Source organism: Mus caroli, chromosome 8 (assembly GCF_900094665.2).
Source record: "Mus caroli chromosome 8, CAROLI_EIJ_v1.1, whole genome shotgun sequence".
Taxonomy (NCBI): Eukaryota; Metazoa; Chordata; class Mammalia; order Rodentia; family Muridae; genus Mus; species Mus caroli.
In genome coordinates, this window is record NC_034577.1 from 90649177 (window position 1) to 90660397 (window position 11221).

Below are 11221 nucleotides of genomic sequence, written 5' to 3' on the forward strand. Positions count from 1 at the left end.
GGGAAGAATCTCCAGCAGGTAGTTAGCTGCTGATATCAGAAATGTGATAAGCTCTCTTCTTAAATTCATAAGACAGCACATCATTAGGCTTCCATAATTAACACCTATGTATTGAGAGGCCATATACTTTATTCTGCTTATACCTGTACCATGGTTCCTAACACGTTCGAAAGGTATGTTTGTAGACTTAATGTTACTGAGTGGTAATGTGGTGCAGGCACCAGAAATCTTTAAATAATTATTCATCTATTTATTATTTCTCTTGGAGAAACTCAGTGAATTCACCTACAAATAAAGATATCTTAATAACTTCCTAATGATATTACACTAAACATCATGCTATTTAACATGGTGTAATAACTCAGTAACTGCTCATGTGTCTGTAGCCTCATTTTTCAGTGCCTTTCAGTAAACATAACTCACTGGTTTTCTGAGTTTCAACGACAGCAAAATCCTTATCAGTTTTGTATTGTATATATTTAATAATACAAACAATATCATATATATATATGCATGTGCAGATGTACATACATGCATGTAAATTTCCTAATTAGTGTATATATACATGCATGTACAAATTTAGTACAATGCTAATATACAGACATGTACAAATTTAGGGCCATGTTAGCTACAATACCCATAAATTAGAAATAATTTTGTTCCTATCGATCAAATATTACATAAGGAAATAGTGGTGCATATGACTATGGCTTCACAGTTGAGCATAGAGGAAATTACATTAAATCAAAAAAGCTAGACAGAAAAAAAGCATCTAATTTACTCCAGTTCAGAATCTTTAAACATGGATACATGTATATTAATATGCACACATAGTATTGTGGATACATGTTTTTAGCTACAGATTTTTAGCCTCAGTGACTATAATTCCTCTGTTGGCTCATTCATTTCATCCTGTTCCATGTATTTCTATGCATCCTTCCTTTCTCAATTCAAGAATCATACTGCTATGCCTGAAAAACTTTAATGAATCACTCTGCCATGTAATATTATTTGGGAAATGCTCTTAAGACATGTTTCATGAAAGGACATGTATGTAAGAAAATAGTGATCATCTCCAAGGACTGTGACTGTGGCTGCCTGGAATTTTGTTGAGATCAGATCATTAAAGCAGAGTATACCCTTAGGAGGGGAGAATCAATGATTAGTCATCTCCCTCCAACCTGTAAGAAGTAGCATGTCTGTTTAGAAACACCTTTAATGTATAGTTTCTTTTCCCATTTGAGACTTAGTTTATTTTCTACAACAATGGGATTAATAATGGATCAATATCTAAGCTGAATTTTCTTTTACTCTCTCAATTTATTTCTGATTCCATGACCCATTATCCCCTTGATAGTTGGTGCTCTCTCCACGTCCTTGAAATTATGAAAATGGATATAAAATTCTGTTAGGAAAAATTTGGAAATAAGCAATCCCTGGCTGTTATCAGTTTCTGCAAAGCTGAGGAAAATTATAGTAAAAACGTAATTGTTGGCAAGTGTAGGAAATCACTTACTCTGAGCAAATTTTGGAGGATTGTCATTAACATCAGTAAGGGTCACTGTGAGTGTTGTGGTTCCAGACAGACCACCAGAGTGTCCACCCATATCTTTGGCTTGGATTACAACCAGGTATTCCTCCTTGGCTTCTCTGTCCATGTTAGGAAGGGCAGTTTTTATAATAGCTAAGAGAAACAAAATGGAAGAATGAACTTCAGTAGAATGTTCACTAAGAAATGAGCAAGTCGTACACAGACACGTAGATACACAGGCACACATATACATATATCAAGTGCTGCTATGAGAAGACTTGGTTTTCTGTTGATATTTAACTGGTATATGTCCATACAACTAATGTTAACTCTGAATGTAATCATAGGCATTTATAGACAACCTTCAGAAACCCTTTTTGTAAGGTATAAGAAAACTTGTAAAAAAATATACTTTGGAAAACAAACTGCCTACCACACTGAAGTATAAATTACAACATAGACTCATCTACCCAGGAAAAGCCTGGAAGTGAAAGAATCCTGCAATTTATCACACACCCCAACTCCCCTAGAAGATGAGTAGATCACCAAAAAAGCTTGGAGGCTCTAAGATCAAAGATAAATTATTCTTTGGCTCACAAATTCATTAATAAAGGGAACAAAATGAATGAATTGTTAGAATCAACTCAGAGGAGTAAAACACCAAACAGAAGTAAAGCAGACAGGTATTTAAAATGAACATAGTGTTATTTACATTTTAACAGTTCATTTGCATAATATTTTCTACCATAAAAGTGACAACTGGATTAGAAAACTGAGAAAGTACAGAAAGGAGGGGGGGGGGAAGGAAGGAGGAGAAAATGCATTAGTACTATGTGGGGCAAGTGGAACTCTGTCACCAGAAAAAAAAACTGGTAAGGTTGAGCAGATTCAGAAAAACCTGGTGAGTTCTCATATCTGAGGGTGGTAGGCATTTCATATACTCCAGAACTCGTTCCTGTCCCAGAACACATGACAAAGACACACCATGGAGAGGACTGTGACAATCAGTCAGGTAGGGCAAACTCTGAATTGCATCCACTTGCAAATGAGGCATCCCTAACATCTCAGACCAAGCCAATAGAAAGCATCTGCTTTTAGACCCCAACCTGCCCCAAAATGTATATAAGACCCTATCCACAAGGAATAAAACACAGGAGATATTTCCTCATGGAACATCTGAGAGTGTCTGTCTTGTAGACTGGAACACTTTGGGGCAGGAAATTCTCTCTGGAAGCTTTTATCTCTGGAATCTGCTCGAGCCCCCCACAGTCACTTCCAGCTCAGCCTGGACCTTAGCTCCTAGCCTGCATGGACTCAGAGCAGCAGAGGCCTCAGAAGAGACAAGGCAGCTCGCCTTGATCTGACTTCCCCTCCCCTCCCCTCCAGAAAACCCAACTCTTTGGTCATTCCAGATGGGCCAGAGCCCTGAAGTTCTCCTCAGAGAGTGTCCAATACACAGACAGGCACTGCTAAGTTCTTTGTGGAGATTAAAGCTTATGAAGGTATATCTGTTAGTAGTAATTTTACTGTTTTGTTAAGTATTCCAAACCTGCTTGTATACCCCCAAATTTGATTTTTAAAAACCTTTACATAGCCCTCTATCCATTCACATAATTTGGTCATTGATAAGTATTGTTCACTCTCTGCACAAATCGAAGTTTATTATGCATTTAGTATTTATCTGGGTCTATGCTTTTAAACAGGCAAATCATAATTATAAAATAACACTAGCATTTTATCACATTTAATTGCTTTTACACAGTGAATGTCATTTAGAAACTTTTTTTTCAGTACAGTTGATCCTTATAGGCACATAGATTGTCATAATATGAATATGCCATGTTATGTCATAGTCTCACAGTAACAAATATCCAAAGTATTTAGTTCCCTAACCTTTACAGAACCTAGAAGACTCGGCATCATGGTCATGCCATACTATGTCTTTACTCTTTTCTTCTTCTTCAACCCCTCCTCTTCCTCCTCCTCTTCCTCCTCTTTTTCCTCTCCTCCTCCTCCTCCTCTTCCTCCTCCTCCTCCTCCTCCTTCTCTTCCTTTTCTGAAGCTGTTATTTGTTTCTTTTTTTCTTTCCACTTATGGGAAAATCCAAGATCTCTAACTTTCTAGGTAAGTACTATTTCAGTGTTCTACTATTACAGTGTTCTATCTCCAGCTCAGTACTATGCCTTTCTGTTTTCTATACATTTGTTTAGATTTGTGTCAAAGCAATGTTTAAATTCCCCAAACAAAATAATCATGGCATGGCTACTCTATTTCCTTTTTCCTAATTTATAGATATTGCTATAGAAAAGTGCTGTCTTGTATCTCATTGCCTCTCTTACTCCCTTAAGCATGAGGTTGTTGATGGCACTTGTGTTGCCAGTTTTGGATGCTTTGAAGATCAGTGTTCTCCAGTAACCAAGTTACTCTTTTGCCATCAAATATAGTGAATATATTGTCACTTTCTCACCAAATGGCAAAAGACATTGGCAGAATGCCACTCTTTTCCAGATAGCAACAGTCAGAAGCATTTGCTGTGAGGCTGGGTCGCTGAGAATCAGGGCATGTATGAACCTATCAATACAGTGAGAATACTGCCTTGTGTGAATAGTTCAATGACATCAAGCTGAAATCTATGTCTAGCAGCTTTGCTCTCTATCTTCTTATTTAAGATGTTGGGAGTAACTTTCCCTACTGCTAAAGCAAGTGGGAATTCCCTCTAAGGTTACTTCAGGACACACAACACAAGTAATTGGCTTTGGTTCAAACTGTATAATGAACAGATTGCCCGAGCCCACCGCCTCTAATCTTAACCCCAGTACTAGCAGTAATTCATTACAAAATCCAAGACAAAATTTCTAGACTTTCTTTCTAGCTACCCTGTGGCTATAAAGACAGCACAGTAGAAACTGCTAGTGCCTTTTATCTATGAATTTTTTTTTTTAATCTTTGTTGGGTCCTGGCTATACCTGCTACTTTTACTTGAGATTTTTATTCCTACTCATAGGACATATGATTTCACTTCCACAGCATTGTGAGACATTGATAAACTCCTAAAGTAGAAGACTGAAATACATTAAAGTCTCTGCTGCTTTAGATCACATTTTCATCACAAAATCAACAGATTTGGGAAGTTCACAGACAGGAAAAAAATGTTCTTTATTTAAAAAATGTACTTTATATCATCTAACAGAAAACAGAAAAATGAGTAATTAGAATAGACTGTTTTCCTTCACATATTTGTAGTTCAAAGAGTTAGACATGTTGGACACTAAGAGACTTAAGTCTTCATTTCACTAGCAATGCTAGTTGGGGTCCAGCTTTTATTTTAATAAGACAAATAAGAGCTTCCTGCCACCTTTATGTTAGACAAAGTAATACAAAAATGCTTTTGTATAACCAAAATGCAAAGTGCAAATCACTTTTTATCATATTAACCAGTGAACATTATTACTTTTGCATTAATGTGCTGATAGCCACACAGTTGCTGTGCTCAGCTGCATTTTCAAGAAATCATGTATATTTAAGAATCCATTGCAACATGGAAACAAATTATAAACAGATTATAATTTTTCAAAATGATATTTGACAAGTTTTTTTTTATTTCTGTGCCAGCTAGTTAATCTCTTTGATGTGATTTTTTTCTTAATAATTTCTTCAAGTTAGCATGCAAGACAATGGGTTTAGTTATGTCATTTTCATATATATCTACTACTTCATTTTGCAATTATCAATTTCATTTGTTCCTTGCACTCCCCTACAGCTGTTATTCTTCTTAGTGTCTACTGCTTCTCACAGACAGATCCTCCTTTGTTGCTTATCATGATCTGTTTAAGGAACAGTTTCATAATAAATAAAAATTAATTTTTTTCACTTTAAAAGTTCCAGGACCTCTGTGAATTCGTACAATAATTGTATTGGACTTTCTTTCTAATTTTTATACATTTTAGATAAGTATGATTTCTAAAGTTTAGATTGATCCTCTTCTGAAATTTGCTAAACTTGTTTAAATCACAAGACATCCCCAGGGTAAACTCTTCTACTTGAAAAATGAAGGACCCTAACATTTCATAAGTTTGAGAAAGGTCAAGCATAATTGGGATTTTAATTGAAGAAAACAAGTCAGTAGTTAAAGGTGGGATATAAAATACCCCCTGCATGTCCATGTGTTATGTACCTGGTTTCAGATGGTTTTACTTTTTTGAGAAGTTGTAAAAACTGTAGCAGTTGGGAAGGAGCAGGATAATGTAGGACACTGAGTTTCCACTGAAGCTTATATATGGGCTATAGGTCCTCCCCTTCTTTCTCTGCTCCCTGTTCCCATTTGGAACTGTTTCCTTCTACCCATGCTTCTGTCCCCAAGTCATTATTGTATTTATTCAAGCAGTCATGTAAGGAACCTACTGAAACATGTGCCAAAGTTAGTGATTCTTCCTTTTGAGTTGTTTCTGTCTTGTATCTGATCAACATAATAGAAATTTAAGTAATCTATGGGTTGTGAGACAATCTGTAACATCACTTTTTAGGTTCACAGTAGAGGTTGAAACTAGTATCTTTTAAAAGGAATTCCCAGGAACTCGATTTAAGAAATCTAATCTAATCGAAAATTAATGAGAACATTTGTTCTCCATAAATTAATTCAATGCATACTTGGAACTGACACTGGGGAGTAGAGTTAGGGAAGGTAAGGGATTTGAGGGATCCCTGGCATAGGGATAAATGGAAAAGGGGATCCTCTTCCTCTGCAGTCTGCACTGATCACCTTCCTATGAATAGACCCATGTGCCCCCTTCTTTTGTATTTAAAAGACATAGTTTTATCTTTGCTTTATTCAATCAAATAGAGATTTCCCTAGTGTAAAATTTCAGAGTAAAGAAACTTAGACTGGCCTAAGTTCTCCCTAATGCTGGATAGACAGCTGGCTTTTATGGCTAAGCACTGGGGGAGTGCTTCTGATTAGAATCCTGTTTCAGACATCTCAGAAATATAAAACTTGTATGTGCCTTCCCCCACTTTTCCATTGTCTTTAACATTATCATTTGAGAAGCATTTTGTATCCATCTCTAAAACGTCTTTTTATAATTTCTGTGATCTCACCAGATTGAGAGGCTTCGTGACAAAGGCAAGGAGATGCTGATTAAGTCTTTTGTCATATTGAAGGCTGATTACTGTAATTCACTCGTCTCGGGTCTCCCAGATTGTGCTGCACAGAGATTGCAGTTGATATAAAATGCTGCGCTAGACTCCTCTTTTGAATGTGTCTTGTTGAACACATTATCCCAGTTATGAAACCCCTACCTTTGTTATCCCCAGAAGCCCTCGCTGATTCAATGTGCAGCTATTATCTCACTGTCTCTGAAAGAGAGTGTGTCATATATGAGAGTAAGTGGTAAAGATTCATGAGAGATACGAGTTCTTATACTGTACTGTTTTTTGTTTTTGTTTTTTGCTGGCTATGTGATTGGTGCTACATGCTGCCAGTTATGAAGGTCAAAAATATCCAAGAGGAGACTCATCCTACTTGCCTACCATAGCACTCAAAACTGTTTTCATAAAAGTGTTAAATCCGCCCAATGAAATTATGATGAAAGTACGACAAATACACAAATGACTAAGACAATGAGTCAGCCAGCATAGTTTTCAAAGGAGACTGCATTTCTCTTTCTTTGTAAGCAATAACTTAAAGAAAAATAGATAGGCAGATAGGAGAAGGATTAATGGATAGATAGATCAATAGAGACATAGATAACAGATATATAGATACATAGATGGATGATTAAGTGGGTAGACATACTCCCTTAGATCTTACTTTTTAATTAATTAATTAGTTAGTTAGTTAAGTAATTAACTTTACATCCAGATTGCAACTTCCTCTCCTCTTTTCCCATTCCTACCCTCTCACCTCCCCTTCTTTCACCCTCACTGCCTTTCTCTTCAGAGAAGTGGAAGCTCCCCATGGTTATCAACTCACCTTGCAGTAGGACAGGTACACCTCATCCTAATGATAGTAGACAAGACAGCCCAGATAGGGGAAAGGGATCCAAAGGCAGGCACCGGGGTCAGTGACAGCCTCTGCTCCTAAAGTTAGGGAATCCACATGAAAACCAAGCTACACATCTGTTACGTAGATTTATGGGACAGTATGTCCTTCCCTACTATGCTATCTGGTTGGTGGTTCAGTCACTAGGAGTCCCTATGGGTCCAGGTTAGTTGACTTGGTGGAGTCCATATGGGCTCAGGTTATCTGATTTGGTGTGTTACATGTGGTGTCCTTAACCTCTCTGGCTTCTTTAATCATTTCCCCCTTCTTCTACAAGGTTCCATGAGGTCTGTATAATGTTTGGCTATGGGTATCTGCATTTGCTTCTATCAGCTGGGTAAAGGTAGATCTTATAGCTCTATATTTTCTGACAGTAGTTCTGCATTTCTAGATAAAATGACTATGAGTTAAAATATGTTATAATTGGGTGTGCAATGAATGTTTAGAGATTTTTTCTTAGTGTTAGGACCTAAGCTATACAGTATAACCTCTATTCACATAGCATTTACCTTATAAACTGTTTATAAGTAATCTAGAGATTATTTAGTGAGAGGGCATACATATGAGAGCTAAACTTTGGTAGACGTTGGTATTTATGTTCAATAACCTGGATACTGAGACATATCAAATGTATCTAGTATAATGTGAACATGTGCCACAGTTATAAGAAATCAAAGAAATCAAATGAATCAGGAATCAAATTTTTTAACTTACATTTTTTAACTCAGATGTTTTAAACTAACAAGTATCTCTAAGAAAATTACAAATAAGTATTTCTGTTTTCATTCTTTTTGTACTTATATTTTCATATTTTTGTAGGACATTACTAATAAAGTAAGATTATTTAATATCAATAGTAGATAAATATTAAATCAGTGTTAAAGGTAGATAGTATCATAGCAAGATTTACCACTACAGTACAAAAAGGCTTTCCAGGATGCATGTTCTAGTTTTCACTCACATGAGCCTTGGAAGTGCTCCCCTGTCTTCACCGCTTTGTCATTTTCGTTTTATTTCTGACTACACTGACATACTCCATTTGTTTGGATTCCCATTTCCATAATAAATAGAGACATTGAAAAAATTCTTTAGCAACATAAAAATGTGTATATCAAATTACCAGTTTTCCTTACATGTAGTATATGCCATGTTTGATGTATCTAATAATATGCATATAAAGACTGAGAGTGAAATATATACAAACTTAGCTTGATCTGGTCTGTGGAGGTGCTATAGAGACCTGAGCCCTGTTTCTTAGGACTTTGAGAAAAGAAACAGGGCTTCATGTTTTAGTGAATGGGCTCAGGCACTAATGTATGAGAGTTTGTTATGAAAGAATTATGAGTATATGATCTTGACAAGATAACTTCCTTCAATTCTGCATATCACTTATACAGAATATTGTACATTTTTGAATAAGAGCTTAGGTTTTGATATTATAACTTGAGAGGTAAAAATCAAATCTTTCCCTGAAACTTTAAACACACACACAGAGAGAGAGAGAGAGAGACAGACAGAGAGAGAGAGAGAGAGAGACAGAGACAGAGACACAGAGAGAGAGAGACAGAGACACAGAGAGGGAGACAGAGACAGAGATAGAGACAGAGAGACAGGCAGAGATATAAGTAAGGTAATGTATATTTTGCATTTATACCAATAAACAAGCAATGCATTACACATAAAATTTTAAATTCACACATATTATTGTCTGCATTTTGCAAATGTAAACTTACATATATGAAAATTTAAATTTAATTATTCTGGGATGACAATTGGCATAAATAATAAATCTTAATGAACAAGGTATAAATGTGCCCTGTTCACGTTTAAAAATTAACAGAAGGATTTTTCTTTTGCAATCAAACCTTTACCAATGCCATGTCCCTAAATGTGAGTCTGTGCAATTCCATTCAAATCATATGCCTCTGAGACTCTGGCCTTGTACTTTCTTGAGAACTGGCACACATTTTAATGTATCTACAAGTCTGTATGGATAACGCAGCAAGTCCATTTTTTCCTTTTACTGTACCTCTTAAAGTCCATTAATCTTTTCAGAGTCTGCTCTGATGTTTCATCAGTAAGAAGGCCTTTCCAGGTAGAACTAATTGCTTTCTTCCTTTTTATCTTATGCATGTTTGCTAGGAACTTTCTTACATCAATTAATTTCCTGTTTTGTCTCCATTTCATTACAGCTTTTACTATTTCAATCTGTCCTGAGAGCAAATTACCATATGCAAAGCCACATCTCATTCATCCTCATATGCCTCAAACATAACAAAAATCCCTGACGCAGAATAGGTCTTTAGTAATTGTAAGAGAGAAGAAAATAATGCAAAGAGGACGAAAATGTAGGAGGGAAGAAAAAGCCAAAGGGGAACTATCAACTTAAGAAAATGCCTGGAGATTCATTCATGAATATGCAAAGTTTGATACATACTAATAATCACCCAGTCTCCAGATACCAGAGATATTAATACTGCTAGAAGGCCACCAAGTCCCTCTGAGGTCAAACCCTTGACCTTGTCTTTCTGTGAGAACACAGTCACAGCTTCAATTTGTGTGAACATTCAAGAGAATGAGGTGACAGTATTGTAGACTGTAGCATTAAGAGATTTCCCTTTGTCCAGACACCTGACCCATTTCCTGATTGGCACTAATTACTGACTTTTAATTACGTTTTAGAATTTGAACACTTACTATCTCTTGGATTTTGGGAGTTTGGTATGGAATACACCTGGAGAAAATCTTTAGCAAAGTTATGTCATCTGCAACTAAACAGAGAGTGCATCTCAGTCTCTAACTCTCTGATTATGAAGCATGAAAAAAATGATAGACTTGGAGGGTTTTTTTTTTGCAAATACATCTCCACAATATGCTCAGCAGGATATTTGTCTAACCATTCCCTCCTAAGTGATCAAAGCATTGTAATGAATTGAATATGTGTCTCTTTTTCATGTATGACCCTCTCTACCCTGTGCCACTGGGCTTAAATGTTTGTGAGAGACTATCAAGCTGGAAATCTTTAAGTAAAACTACTTCGACTCATTTAAGTATCTTGGTGTGTAAAATTGCATTCTTGAATGTAAAATTCCTGCTTTATCATGCAGTATATCCTTCGATTAGAAACCATGGCTTCTGAGTCATCCTGCTGTGTAGATGATAGCAATGTCTGAGTCCACATCCACATAGAAGAGCATACAAAATCCTAGCAAATGAATTAAGAATCACAATCCATTATGAACTGTTAAAACACAGCAAGCATAATGAGTTGATGGTATGGTTTGCAGCTCTCATAGATGGTAGTATGGTCTCATAGTGGTGGCTATTCTTGACTTTCAAATTGACAACAGCTAGAATTAAATTAAGCCCATGTGGTTGGGTACACCTATGAGGGATTTGTTTTTTATCATTTGAAGTGGGGAGTCTCCCTTTTAATCCACATCTTTTGAGGGGAAAGGATATCGCTCTAATCCAGATATTTTGTTTTTTTGTTTTTTTATTTTTATTACATATTTTCCTCAATTACATTTCCAATGCTATCCCAAAAGTCCCCCATAGCGCCCCCCACTTCCCTACCCAGCCATTCCCATTCTTTTGGCCCTGGCATTCCCCTATATTGGGGCATATAAAGTTTGCAAGTCCAATGGGCCTCT

General features: G+C 36.3%; 1 protein-coding gene across 3 annotated transcripts in view; it reads right to left on the reverse strand.

Moving 5' to 3' along the window:
• Window positions 1-11221, reverse strand: part of Cdh8 (cadherin 8) — a 389695-nt gene that overhangs the window by 169471 nt on the left and 209003 nt on the right. For all 3 annotated transcript variants that reach the window (XM_021169423.2, XM_021169421.2, XM_021169422.2), the window contains exon 5: window positions 1517-1684. In XM_021169423.2, the coding sequence (XP_021025082.1) occupies window positions 1517-1684 (168 nt within the window). The remainder of the gene's footprint in view (window positions 1-1516; window positions 1685-11221) is intronic.